The following is a 14,334-nucleotide window of genomic DNA, read 5'->3' on the forward strand; positions in this document are numbered from 1 at the left end:
AAAAAAACAAGCATCACTATTGCTCCTAATTAGTCTTGCTGTAACAAAATCTAAAGGAACATTGCAACATAAGAATAGTTATAATTAACCTAATAATCTTTACTCAGTTCTCTCAAACAAAAGCTAAAATATGGGATAACAAATTTCAGGTATATTCAAATGAGTTAAATGGAGGTGTATAACTGCAGCAGTAGTCCTTTATCCCCAAAATGGTTCTCTGAAAGATTCTGAGGAAAACCACAACCATTTTATTTATAGTATGTCTGCTTAAGAAGCCATGCTGTGCACAGTGGGATCCCAAGGATGACCAGTAAATCTATGGTGTGGGATAAGGGACGGATGTTGTTCAAGGGGGAATGGGTGGTGGTGGGTGTGTGTGGAAATGTTGGCCAGGTCAGTTATGTATTACTTTTTGAATAATATCTTGGGATAGGATCCAGCTAAACCAGAACAAAGAGGCCTTGATTTACTATTATATTGATAGCATAACTCTTCAGTCAGTTTTCTTTTAGATGGTCTACCTAAAATGTCAGGATTAGTTTCTAGGTTACTTTAAAAAGGTTAAGATCTTAAGATTTTGAAAGAAGTTTGCTTGCAACTCCTTCAAGTTGGGGTGGATAAATTCAATTCGTGACTTTAATTGGGAAGTGAAAATATATTTAAAAATCACAGAATTGTGAAATTGCAGAAGGAACTTCATGTCTGGATCTCTGAATGATCATTATGATTTCATATCATTTTTCTTCCTTCTCCTAACCCTGCACATTATTTCTATTTAAATAATCATCTAATGCTTTGTTGAATGCCTCCATCGAGTCTGCCTCCAATACAGGTAGTGTATTCAGGATCCGAGCTAGTTACTGTGTGAAAAAGTCTTTCTCATATCCCATTTGCTTCTTTTGCAAATTACTTTAAACCTGTGCCCTCTCATTTTCAATCCTTCCATGACTAGGACATTTTCTCCCTCTCTACTGTGGACAGACCTTTATGGTTTGGAAGACTTCTGTCAATTTTTTTCTTGGCGATCTCCTCGGAAAGCAGTCCTAACTTCTCCAATCTGTCTTCGTAACTAGAGTTTCCCATCCTGTGTAATGTATTAGCAGTTTATTTATTTAGATTGCAAATTCCTTCTTTGCTATTCGCTTCAATCAATCTCAATGAATACATCCTATGAAGACGATCTACATTTTGCACCCTAGCTAAATGATGGTCGCATTCTTTGCATAATAGCATATTTTTAATAAAAATTCTGTTGATCAGCAACTGAACTGTTTGCACGGACAAGAAGTGCACTCTCTCTATATATGATCTGTTGAATTTAAATATGGTGAACCCAAAAATGACAGCAGAGAATTAAATACGAGAACCTATCTCAATGTTCGTATGGTTACAATTCATTCGCCACATTATTAATGAATAGGAATGCGTTTAAATGCAGGTTTAGTTTCTGCGTTTTCACGCTCTGCTGTGAGTGAACAGCACATCGAGTCGGCCTCAAACCTCTTGCTAACCTAAAGTTCTAATCCGGGTATTGGGAGGTTGCTTTCCCGAAACTTTATTGAACGCGAAGCGCTCTAACGATTCCACTTGGTGGCGCTGGCAGGTCAGTTGCAATGTGAGCAAACCCAGTCGCTCTCCATCCAGTTGTAACTATTTCAGCAAAGCCTGAGTCCGTCTGTCTGTACTTAGCGACCGGGAATCATTCGTCACTTGGATGGAAATGGTGCAAGACGACAAGCTGAGAAGACAGGTTTGGGTGAGATGAGAAACAGGCGTCAGATCCAGCCATCTGGGCCCGAGACTTCATACATTATTGAAACAACTTCTGAAAAGTTACACGAGAGGTTAATGCTTTGCCCCAGTTGTGTAAGTTAGTAAAGCAACACCCGCCACCACACACCAACCCCCCCCCCCCCCCCAGTGAAATGTAACAGATATTCTTATGGCATGCCCAATAACTCCCACAGTGCTGGAAGTATACCAGTGCTTAATACAGACGTACAATTGTATAGTTCTTGCCGCAAAAAAACCCTCCATTGTTGGGATATTCAGGCACTCCAATGACACACGATTGAAATATTTATAAGGCGCAACGAGAAGAAGGAAAGTGCCAGTACTGGAAAAATACACACATCCCGCTGGTGAAGTATGGTGGACATCCTTCCTTACTGACCTGGTAACAGGCCAGCGGTTGTTCTTTGGCATTGGCTTAAAGCCATTGATGATTCAGTTGGTGAAACCATGAGAATGAGCGGAGTACGTGAAGACACACGGTGCAATTCCAACCTTTGAACGCTCAGAGCACGGGACTACATGAAACCCTGGGACTCCGCCGAACTCGTCCCCTGTATTTTGCCCACGTGCTGCACTCAGAAAGCTGAAAACATGTCCCTTCAAATCATTTGCCAAACTGGAGTCGAAACCCTTAGTGTGCACTCCCAAAATAATTACCCGGGAGGACGTTTACAAATGATAAATGCGAGAGAGTGCAGAAAATGTCCCAAGTTGTTTTGATTGGGGCGGGGGTTGGGGAGTGTTCAGCCAGTGTCCGGAGTTATATGTGTGTGTGTGTGTGTGTATTGGTGTCTCTCTCACACATACTGATGCAGGTCTCCAACAAAACCAGATATGAGAATTGAAGGAGATTTGCCGCAGTCTGTTAGCGAGAGAGTGGGACCATCTCCATGCTATGATTTGAGGGTTTGCCTCCTGCCCCCATTCTGAAGGCTAACTCAGGACCTGTGTGGTGGGGGGGGGGGGGGGGGGGGTGGTATTTTGAGTGGGATCGGTTTGATTGACGGCTGACGTCAGTCTCCGTCCCCGCCCTCCCCGGCAATGTCTACAAACTGCAGCTCCCAAAGTCCACTCACTATTCCACCGGGAAACTGGGCAGGCAGGCAGGCGGGCCAGCGAGCCGAGAGAGGAGCGCGATGGCCTGGATTGTACAGTTTACCGCCTGGGCGCTCGCCCTCCGCACTGCTGCCGCTTTCTACACCTCCAAGCTCCATCCACCTAACCAGGGTAAGTCAGATCGTCCCTCTTACCCCCCCCCCCCCCCACTGCGGAACTTGCGAGGATTTGTGAACTTGGAGCGGAGCGTTCCCCTGCTCCCAGCCAGTGCACTGGGGCAATAGCACAGGAGCAGAGAGGCAGATACCCAGAGCCTCGCTCTTAAAGTCTGTTCACCTTTCTCTCCCTCACTCCTTCCCTCAGACTCTTTCTCCACGGGCCGGCTAGCTCTCCCGAACCTTTTTAAACTGTTCGAGCGGGCTCCCCTCCAACTCTTTACCCCGTCTGTCCCAGGGAAGTGCCCTTCTTGGTCAGAGGGCTGCCCCCCTCCCCTCCCCTCCCCTCCCTCAGTACCGTGAGGGACAGTCCACACCTTCCGCAGTCCCGAGCCTAACCCAACACCTTCAGGAATCGACCGTGGGAGCCGCGTTCGCAAAATGACCAGCATTTTTTTTTGTGCGTTCGGCTGCTCACACCGAGCAAGGAATTTGAGCGTTGGGAATGAGGAACAGTTCAAGGTTGCGCAGCGTTGCGATCTGAATGGGGAATTTACAAGATTACTATATTTGAGGGAAAAACACACTTCACAGCAATCGGGTCATTGAAATGAAGCAACAGCGGGTTAACTGTTTTCCTGAAGTGCTTTTTTAAAAGTTTTTTTTCTGGATGTTTGGGGCAGAGAGAAACACAAAAGGCACAGATTCTGGTTTTGCGGCGAGCTCTGTTCAATATTCAGACCATGTCCTCTGTCCTTCATTGTCCTCCCGCAGTGTAGCCCATGTTTCAGCACATCTCCAGCGGAGCCAGTCAGTAATTCACAGTCACTCCGCCCCCGGGAGTGGCATTCAGCCCCTTCACCCACTTTCCCCCTGCAGCCTCCTACCCCGCTGTGCCCAGTGAGGTGCCAGTTAACAGAAGTTAAGTGGGTGCTTTCCAATAATTCCTGAACTCAGGCATTGCTGGGGGGAGGGGGGGGGGGCTCTCGATAACGGCGCCGCCCCCTCTAACCATTGCGGCTGGCATTCAGAGCTGCTCTCGCCCTGAGGAAAATCATGCGTTAGGAGGAAATTTCCCACTCTCCTATCAAACATCCATTGGCTTCTTGTAGCCCCCCCGGGGGGGGGGGGAGAGATCTTATACACTGCACCGCTTGGCAGACCCGAGTTCTTACAATGAGTGTTCTTCTCTGTCTCCCCTTGTCCTTGCCAAGAGTTAGTGACAGGGAGCGAGTGCGGGCTCCCTACCTGACCGTTCAAACCCTGACCTTGCACTATATCAAGTCAAGCCCTGTTCTTTCAATCACATCGAAACACTGGCTGCTGCAGTGGCGAGTGTTGCTGAACACCACCGTCCAGTCAGGGAGCGGGCATTAACGAACCACATTCCTACCGAACCCAAACAGTTTCAAACTGGAAATGTTCTCGCTGGGTTGAAGCTACTTGGACATAAGCAGGAGTTTTTTTTTTGGTGGGGTGGGGGTGGTGTCAGCCTTTATTTACTGTAACCTTTCCGCTGACGGCTTGTTCTTTCACTCCACGCAGTGATTTTGTTGGACTCCAGGTCTGTCCAGGGCGAGTTGGGCTGGGAGGCGTTTCCCCCGGAGGGCGGAGTGAGTATGCCAAACGTTGAGACTCTCTTTTGCAGGTTGAGAATGATTCCGTTGCCAAAATCTCTGTTGGCAGCGTTTTGGAGCGGGAGGGAAGGTCACGTTCCCACCCCCCCCCCCCACCCCGTGAACTCTGTCCCGGGGGGAGAATGATACCTTCCCCGAAGGGGAGGGAGCGATCCAGCGTTGGAAACCCGAAAGGGCCGGCAGCTTAGCCGAGCTGGTCAAGCAGAACGGGGTGGCCTTTAACAATGCTCACATGGTTCCGAAAGCCATGATCAACTCGTGGGATCCTCCCCCCACTCACCCCCCCCCCCCCCCCCCACCCCGTGCACCCAAAGCAGGGTTAGAGTACACAGTCACAATGGCTCGCTGTTAAAACGGACTGCAAATACCTCGAAAGAATCCTCCCAGACATCATTCAGGCAATTACTGAAGAAGGGTTTAGGATGGATCACAACCAGCCGGAAAGTGGCTGGACGGTGGGCACCGGTTGAATGTGGGAGTGATTCCATTTGTGGGTGCAGTTAGGTGGAAGGGGTGGGGGGTGGCTCTGATCGGTGCCTGGTGCTGAGTCCGGGGAGCTGGGGGGAAATCAGACCTCCACACCACCTTCACTTCGAGACAAGCGACAATTGGCAAACAGAAGCGAGGCAACTTGTGCCATCGACCCAGGCTAAAGGACTAGCCATTGCAACTCTTCCCCACAACACTCTTTTATTTTTAGGGAAAAAATGGCAAATTTTCTTTCCAGTTTCCCTCAAAGAAAATGTGCAAACGAGGGCAGTCAAATACAGTTTGAATCGAGGTAGATCCCCACAGTTCGAAATACGAAGGACGGTCAGTCCCGATGCTTTAGTTGTCGTTAAATATTTGCAATGCGTTATTTCTCTCACTGATTGGAATTGCATTACCGATTCAATTACACAGACAGACAGTGGTTTCTGAAGAAGGTTGGCAGGGAGCGTTAGCGTCAGCTGAACTTTGGTTGCATTTTTCCCCTGGCTCCGTTTGCATTTGCGCGTTGCTGGCTGTGGAACGGTAATCCCGGTTACAGGCCGGTTGGCAGCAGAGTGGGGGATGAGGCAGCAGCAAGCACCGTCCGCCGGCCAGTGTCCTCCCTTCGCCGGGCGGTGGGGGAGTAATTTTTTATCTCAGTCAGTGTCAGACATCCCCATTCGAAGCGAACATCCCAGGCAAGGTCACTGACTGCAGAGGGAACTGTCTCATCTCAGAGGAGCTGGAGTGGAGGCAGCAGAGCAGGGCAGTCTTGAATGAACCGATATGGGTCTGACTGATGGGCCAGTTAATAAAGTCTGCTCGTGGCCATGGCTGCGGGCGAATAGGACACTTTTTGTTGTTTATTATTTACAAAACGGAGTTTAACATTGAAACGCTTTTCATTTAATTGAGAGGTTGGTTGCTTCCATAACAGGTGCTTCAACTCTATTTATAAACCCTTGTGAAAAATTAAACAGGCCCTGTTTCTCTGCCGCTCAAAGTGCGCTTGAGGCATTTCTTCAGATTTCCCTGGGCCAATGTTTTAATACAGTACAGGGAAAAAAAAATGACTTTACGTTTTCAAATACAAGTTGTCATAACAGGCTCAGACGTGAAGCAACCAACGTATTTACACCGAAATGTATGATTTACAATAAACGCAATGAAAAAAAAACTGTCCTTGTACCTTTTAAAAATGTATATGAGCGCTTAAAATTAATTAACACGGGCGGCGAGGCACTGGAGTGGTTTGAGCAGCATACAATTATTCTGAGCAGTTGATGAAGGTTGTCGGGGATGAGAGGCAGACGTGACCCTGCCGTGTAGCTTGATTTGAAGCCAGCTTCTAATTAGAGTTTATCGCTTTGTCTCTAACAAGATTTAACACATTGCTGATAAATTAAATCCTGGTACCCAATCTCCCGGGAGCTCCGAATGGCGCGATGGCCACTGAATCTTTATTAATTCCGCGGCAAGTCAGGGTAATGACCGAGATATTATGGGACTGACATGAGGATTCATGTGTGGCAAGACAGCAGGTGCACTGTCTCCACTTTCTCTAATTAAACCTAACCAGCTACACTGACAAATGCAGAATGAAAGGTTACGCTCAGCCTTCAGTTAAATACCATCCGAATCCAGGCTATATTCTGCATTGAGCACACAACTCGTCCTTTCCCGTTTGAAACAAATACATGCAGACTGATTATGAATGTAAACGCAATGTATTGTGTCATGACGTAACTTTTTATAAAAAAAGCAATCTGTTTTAAAACAATTCAACTACATATTTACAGCAGTTTTTAAAAACTGTACTGCAATGAGTTATTGATCTGTACACCTCAAATTGGTTCCACCATATATAAATTGGGATTCATTCAAAACTCACTACCCTCGACTTCTGATTATGCCCATAAATTACCAAATTTTTAAAAAACTTTTACAAAATCACCTCTGCAATCTTTTCCAGTACTGTTTCCATCCTCTGTCCTTCTATTCCCAAGTACCTTGCACATTTTGTCCATCCATTTCCCATGGCTACAGTTTCCTGTATCCTTCTGCATTGATTTTACAGTCCATCATCAAGAAATGTCTGGAAGCCTATGTCACCATCAGTCATCTCCCTTAAAATTTCATTGTTCAATGGCATCTGCCTCTCTCTTCAGAAAGCATCTTATAATACCTGTAATTATTTGATGTACAAAAATGTATGTTATTTGCTCAATGTTTAACCAACCAGCTCCATTTAACATCCATCATGACTGGTTTTATCGAAAGCAGATTGAGACAAAGTCTTGGGCAATGTAGATTACACTTTTGGAGAAATGCTTGCAGTGTGAAATTTTACATTAATGATGGTAAATTGCATTACACCGTTGTATGTAGACATAGAAGTAAAAGATGGATGCATTTATTTTAACAGTGGGAGGAAGTAAGTATCATGGATGAGAAGAATACTCCAATTCGTACGTACCAGGTCTGCAATGTGATGGAAGCAAATCAAAATAACTGGCTGAGGACTGATTGGGTCCCTCGTGAGGGAGCTCAGAGAGTTTACATAGAGATTAAGTTTACCCTTAGGGACTGCAACAGTCTGCCAGGTGTCATGGGAACATGCAAAGAGACATTTAACCTATTTTACTTTGAGTCAAATAATGATAATGAGTGGTATATCTCAGAAAATCGGTACATAAAGATTGACACCATTGCAGCTGATGAGAGTTTTACGCAAGTCGACATTGGCGATCGTGTGATGAAACTGAATACTGAAGTCCGGGATGTAGGACCACTGACTAAGAAAGGCTTCTACTTGGCATTTCAAGATGTAGGTGCCTGCATTGCCTTGGTATCTGTCCGTGTTTTCTACAAGAAATGCCCACTGACAGTACACAACTTGGCACAGTTCCCTGATACCATCACAGGTGCTGACACCTCATCCCTTGTGGAAGTCCGTGGTTCATGTGTGAACAACTCTGAGGAGAAAGATGAGCCAAAAATGTATTGTGGTGCAGATGGAGAATGGCTCGTGCCCATTGGCAACTGCCTGTGTAACACTGGATATGAAGAACAGAATGGAGAGTGCCAAGGTAGGATACAATAGTATATTTGAACTTACTTCATTTTGACTTTGTACATAAGTAATTTCATTAGTGATAAGATTGTATGGTGTAAACAGGGATAATTAGCTGGTCCAGTGGGACATTATAAGATGGAACAATGTAATTAACAATTTAATATTTAAAAAATAGATTGTCCTTGAAACTGGTATTTGGTGATATGTCACTGGGCTTGTGTCTAATTCCTTGATGTAACCCATTTGTAAGTAACCTCTTGTTGGTCATAATGATGCCATACTGACTTCTGTTCCAATACTGTATCATTCACAAGGACACAAAGTTACAATGATATTTTAGTATAACCATATTTTTGTAAAAATGTTAATTTATCATTTATCATGATATCGTTTATCTAAACATCACAATCTTGTTGATTAATGAGGAATTGTTGCTGCAAATTTCCATTGTAGTTAATGCATCTAAAGGTAAGTGCAAAGTTCAAGTGACCCCCCCCCCCCAAAAAAAAAGTTAATGTTAAAAAACATAATATTGATTCTTTTTTAGTAAAGGTTTTAGATTAGGGACATTACACACTGATTTCAGCAGAATATCATTTGGTTTCTGCTAAAGAAAAGAAAATACAGTATGTAACCTAAGGATCAAAAGGAATGGCATGAAACCATTTTTACAGTGAATAATCTAATTTTAGAAATTGTTGAGGAATTTTTTTGATTGTGAGCTGCTAACAAAAAGAGAAATAATGTAATCATAGTGCTTGAGTACATATGTGTACAGTAAAATTACACTTTAAGAAGAAGCTGGAGCACCATGAAATTGCAAAATGTCTGTCAAATCCATTTAATAGTTTTAACCAGAACTGCTTTATTTTCTTACATAATTTCAATCTTTAAGTATCCCTACATTCCCTTTTCCATGAGTTGTACTGTATTGGGTTCACTACGTTTTTAATGTGGGAAAAGAATTACCAGCCACCTTTTCATTTATTTCATAGACTTTGTAATCTATTTAGTTTGGCCATACTGGGGATGATCAAGAGTTGAAGATATATAGCTGAATGGATCATTATTGGATTGTCCTGATTTAATAACAGAATGAGTTTTTTTAAACTTGTATTAACATTTTGTGTAGCTAATTATGTTGCTCTGTTCAAAAAGAGCCTCGTGACAGATACTAATGGACAATATAGAAGAGAGTACAGCTCTATCCTTGAGCATAACCAAATGTTTTATTGAGTGACAGAATCCAGGCCACTCTTTGAACTTGGCACAGATACAGCACCAGTAGAATTTATCATCCTATCCTTTTTCTGAAACTACATTGTCATTTAAAGAGGATGAATCAGAATATTGTAATTGATAATCCAGTAATAAATTATCCTCCAGTTTCAGATCAGTCATTGCAGTTCTTGCGAAATAAAAAACAATGTAAGTTATAGGAAGAAGTGAGGGTTAAGGGCATAATTCAATATTGAAAGACCATTCAAATTGTAACCACTTTTTAAAAAAAAATTCTAATGCAGTTGATGCAGTTTTTTGATCAAGCCAAGAAAGCTAAATTAGGTATAATAAAGTGATGATGCACGTTTCCAAAAGAGCTAAAGATAATTTTGTTACCTTCTGTCTTCAACCTGAACTTCATTTTGTTTTATAAAGTTAAATAGATGATCATTTTATCATTTACACATAAATGTAAAAATCCAACTTTTGCTGTGACATAATTGACAAGGTGTCACAGTAGGGGACCAGGATTCATCCCCCCCCCCCCACTCCCCACTTCCCCTACACACTCTTCCCCCCCCTCCCCCCCCACCACCTCCACCCACCCCAGCCCCATTTGATTCAAGTAAAACTGACTGTTTGAATCTTTTTGAATAGGAACTGCCCCTATTGTTTTTGCTTGAGAGGACTCTGACGGGACAATTATGGAGCAGGGGTCAAGGGTCACTTACTTCCTCATCCATCTTCCTCCTGTCATTAGGGGTCAGAGTTAGATTGATTAAGATCTCATGGTGTGACAAAAGCCTGGCAATCAGCAGTGGTGGCTGCTTATTGTGATTGCAGTCACCAACGCTGGTCATCTGCTGGAGCCTGAGACCTCATGGGACAGAATTACATTTCCTCTTCCAGTTGTCACTTTCAGCAGAATGTGTTAATACTTGAAAGAATTGAAAGATTGGAAGGGACGTATCTGAGGTTTCAAAGTGACAGACGGGTATTGTCTGTGCCACCTGCAAGTTCATATGAAAGGGGCAATGGTGTCTGACAGACTGGCTGATAAGATAGCAAGGAGAAGAGAGTCTAGTGATTGCATCGCTGATCAAATGCTACTGAAAACTGATCACAACACTTGATTTAACAGAAGCGAAGAAAATAACATGGTTATACTGCCTTGCAGAATCTCAACAACTCTTTTATTTTAATGAACCACATTCCTAGATTTCCCAAGGAATCAATGTTGTGGCGTTTTTATGCTGCTTACACAGCAGATTCCATTTGCCGGATGTTGAGTCAGTTCAGAAACTCCCCACTGATCCCTCCTTAATTATTGCCTCATTAAGATAATCCTCCATTTGAAAACAATCTCTTAATTATGATGCTGTGTTGTGTGTTTTATTAATCCAAATGAAAAAAATAATGGTTGTAGTCATGGAGCAGTAGTTGATGGAGCTAGACTTTCAAACATTGAGGAAAATAAACGTTTTTGGGGCCATGCCTTTTACTTGTTTTGACACGATAGCATCTCCAATCCAACTGAAAGTAAATTGGGCAAGTCATAAATACGGGGCTGCATCATTTCTGATGAGTGATAGAACAGTACTTGTATCCTAATGCACAATTACAGTACAGCCAAATTACAGAATGAGTAATTAACAGCCAACAAGTTTTGTAAAGCAGTTAAACAGCACTTGCACAAAGACGACAAAAGCAACCTTCAGTCCAACATTCCAGCAGTCTTAAAGGGGAACTGTCTTTATAGGAAAAGGTTCAACACCTTTTTCTGTTTGCATTTACCAAGTAATAGATGTGAACCTCTGAAACAATCACTTGTAATTTCAGTACAACATTATGATGAAATTGCGGCTCTCGCAGTTTACCTGGAATCTGGATCATTTCGAATCTATCTTGCAACTACGTTCTGGATAAATATGCTTATTATGTAGGCAGAACTGTCAAATAATTTTTAATAAAGGTAGTTTCTTTAAAGTATAATCACAGAGTCTAATCGTTTTTAGTGTGTTGAATGAAGATACCTATTTATTCTACTTCGATACTTCGTCATTTATCAAAACAAAGTGGGTTATATTAGTGCAACGTTGGAGAAAAAATTATAGAAATTTGGCCTATTGAAATAGTAGTTTTAAGCATGTGATAGCTGTTCAGGATTCAAATACATATCAATATTCCTAACCAAACTATTACTGTGATTGCAATTTAAAACGCTGCAGTGGAAAAATTCCTTCTGAGTTCAGTACATGAGATTCAATGCAGGATGCTGGTGTTTTACTGTCCATCAATGCTGAAAGATCAATATGATCTTCCTCAATGTCGTCATCATCATACTAACCCTCTCACCCCCCCATTCATTTGATCTGTGAATGAACATTGTCAACCAATCTGCCAGCTTTCTCTTGCATATATCACTGTCCTCATTTACAAATATTTTACATTGCATTATGCAAACTAATACATCCCATTTCCTATTCCACTAGGAAAGAAACTTCCTTTCCAAATTGTGTTTCCCACAGAAGATGACTGCTGTTTAGAGACTCTGTGCAAGAATGAGATACAGTGGATTTTAACACTGGGGAGGATCACACTTGGATTGAGAGGTGTGAAGAAAGGAGTGAGGGTATAAAGGAAATTAGAAATCTGTAAGCTCATGAGACCTAACATTTAAAATGATGAGGCCTCTTTGATTGGAGGGCAGTTTGGACAATTATGTCAGCAGCAGCCTTTAAGTCCTTAAATTATGTTGGGAATCACAGGTTACTATCTAAAGCATCAATCTACCTCTTAACAGATGAATGCATTCATTCAAGACAAATCCTGCTTCTTGATGTTTGTTACAGAGAGTAGAAAGTCAGTTTGTTTCCGGGTTTTCTGATGCCTCCCTGGAGGGACACACATACTGCAGCCAGGGCTGCTTCACCCAAGTGGTGAAATAAAATCCAACACTGCCATTTTACTGTTTGTTGGTGACAAAGGAAGTTCAGAGCAAGGGCACCACTCTGAGCATCTGAATATGTGCCTGGATTCTTTGACATTAACAGGTCAGGAATGGTCAGTCCACCTCCTTTCCTGTTGTCTTCTGTTGCCTATACTCATCCCCTCCTTCCTCTACCATTCAGTCCATTCATCCTAACTGCAAGACTTCCCTCATCACTGATCAAAAGGACAAATATAGCAGCTCTCCTCTTGTGTCACCTGTTGCATTTAGTCTTCCCAATAATGCATTCTCATCTCATTCGTTCTCAGTTGCGTGACCTGCACTGCTTTGGCAGTGCATTCCCTCCATAATTTACGTTCAAGCCACTGGCTTCAAATTTAACACAATTTCTATTTCTTAACATCTTGTGTCTTTCTTCTCTCAGCTTCCTAATTACATGCATAAGTCACAACTTCATCTCCACTTTCTTTTACAGTAGACACCAATCTTTCCTCTGCAGGACATGCTCACACCCTCTGGGGGGATAAAAGAAATCCCTGTCAAAGTATTTGAGAACCATGTTTAGTATAGAAAGGTATGCCTCAAGTGTATTCACTGCTATCAATTTTATGGCACTTATGGCATTGGAAAGAAAATGTGTTAGCTGAAAGTTAAAACTATTGCATCTTTGATTTATTTGCAGCAGCAAAATGTGGGGATCTTGAAACAGTAGCCTGGAAGAAGCCATAAACATAAGAACTGAGAGTAATGGTAATCTTGACAGGCACAGGTGTTATAAGCACTCCTGGTTGACCAAGCATCAGTTTGTAGAGATTAGCCAGTGTCTGCTCTGTCAAGTACAGGTTCCTTTGCTACAGCTCTCGCACACGTTGCAATAGGTGACTCTTAACCTGGGAACCCAATTGTGTTGTGAAACAATCTGAAAATGGGTTTTGTGAGTTGCTATATTTGGAGTGCACCAAGCATGGCTGCTTCTGCAAGTTGAAGGTATCGCTGACATTGCTTCTCTCCCTCTTCCTGCACCTAATACAGTACATTTAGAAAGGCACCCATCTTTCTCTGTTCCAGTTTCTTGAGGGTGAGTTATCGAAATCCTTTCCGCTCTAGATATCATCAAATCAGTATTTTCAGAGATTACCACACACGTCTGGAGCAGGTGGGAATTAAATGTGGTCCTCCTGTCTCAGTGGTTGGGACAGTACCATTGCACCACAAACACCCTCTACATCAACTTGTTCAGACATGTCAGGATATTTTTCTGAAACAGGTGGGACTTGAACCTAGGCCTTTGAGCTCAGAGGCAGGGTAATGACCATTGTGCTCAAGAGTCCCTATCCCCTCTTCACTCAAAGTGAACAAAATGAATAATTAGTTCACTACCCAAACACCTTGAAGGCTAAAATCTCAATTACATTCTGTTATTACTGAATTGAGTGCCTGCAGCATGTGGCCACCTGCAATCCTGTAGCCAGTCACATTTTTCTCTGCTGGGCTGTTTGAAGAAGTCTGCCTTCAGTTTTTATTTTGTGTTAACATGTCATTGGAGTCCCAGTTACATCTTAACACCTAGATTTACAAAATATTCATGAGGCTCTTGCTTGCCTGCAATGGGCACCTTGGCTGACTGGGAAATGCAGGGAAATGAAAATGTTGAAGCAGCGTTAGTAGGTCTACTCACAGGACATTAACTCCTACATATTTTTCTTCTGGTTGGGTGGGGTTCAGGGATAGGCAACTAATGTTCATTCATGTTTTAACAACCCTGAACACTTTCACTTGCACTGCAGCCAAAACCTACCTGCTATATTTATTCTCCATTGTCTCTTTATGCACATTTAATTTCAATTTCAGACAGCACACTGCTGTTTGTTTAGCTGTCTATATATGGCAGATATACAGGGCTTCATTGCATTGTAATAAACTAACATTGCATTACACAACAATGAACTGTTGCCCTAAAGATCTTTTGGTTAA

General features: G+C 42.7%; 1 protein-coding gene across 2 annotated transcripts in view; it reads left to right on the top strand.

Annotated features, from left to right (window-relative positions):
* Positions 1-2,827: 2,827 nt before the first annotated feature.
* LOC140479021 (ephrin type-A receptor 4) overlaps positions 2,828-14,334 on the top strand; it is a 100,068-nt gene continuing 88,561 nt past the window's right edge. Inside the window, exons 1-3 of one of the 2 annotated variants that reach the window (XM_072572792.1) lie at positions 2,848-3,021; positions 4,551-4,618; positions 7,539-8,202. In XM_072572792.1, coding sequence (XP_072428893.1) covers positions 2,931-3,021; positions 4,551-4,618; positions 7,539-8,202 — 823 coding nt within the window. In that variant the 5' untranslated portion in view covers positions 2,848-2,930. Of the gene's footprint in view, positions 3,022-4,550; positions 4,619-7,538; positions 8,203-14,334 lie in introns of both variants that reach the window. The other variant, XM_072572791.1, reaches the window with a different exon arrangement.

The sequence above is a fragment of the Chiloscyllium punctatum genome, chromosome 6 (assembly GCF_047496795.1).
Source record: "Chiloscyllium punctatum isolate Juve2018m chromosome 6, sChiPun1.3, whole genome shotgun sequence".
Classification (NCBI taxonomy): Eukaryota; Metazoa; Chordata; class Chondrichthyes; order Orectolobiformes; family Hemiscylliidae; genus Chiloscyllium; species Chiloscyllium punctatum.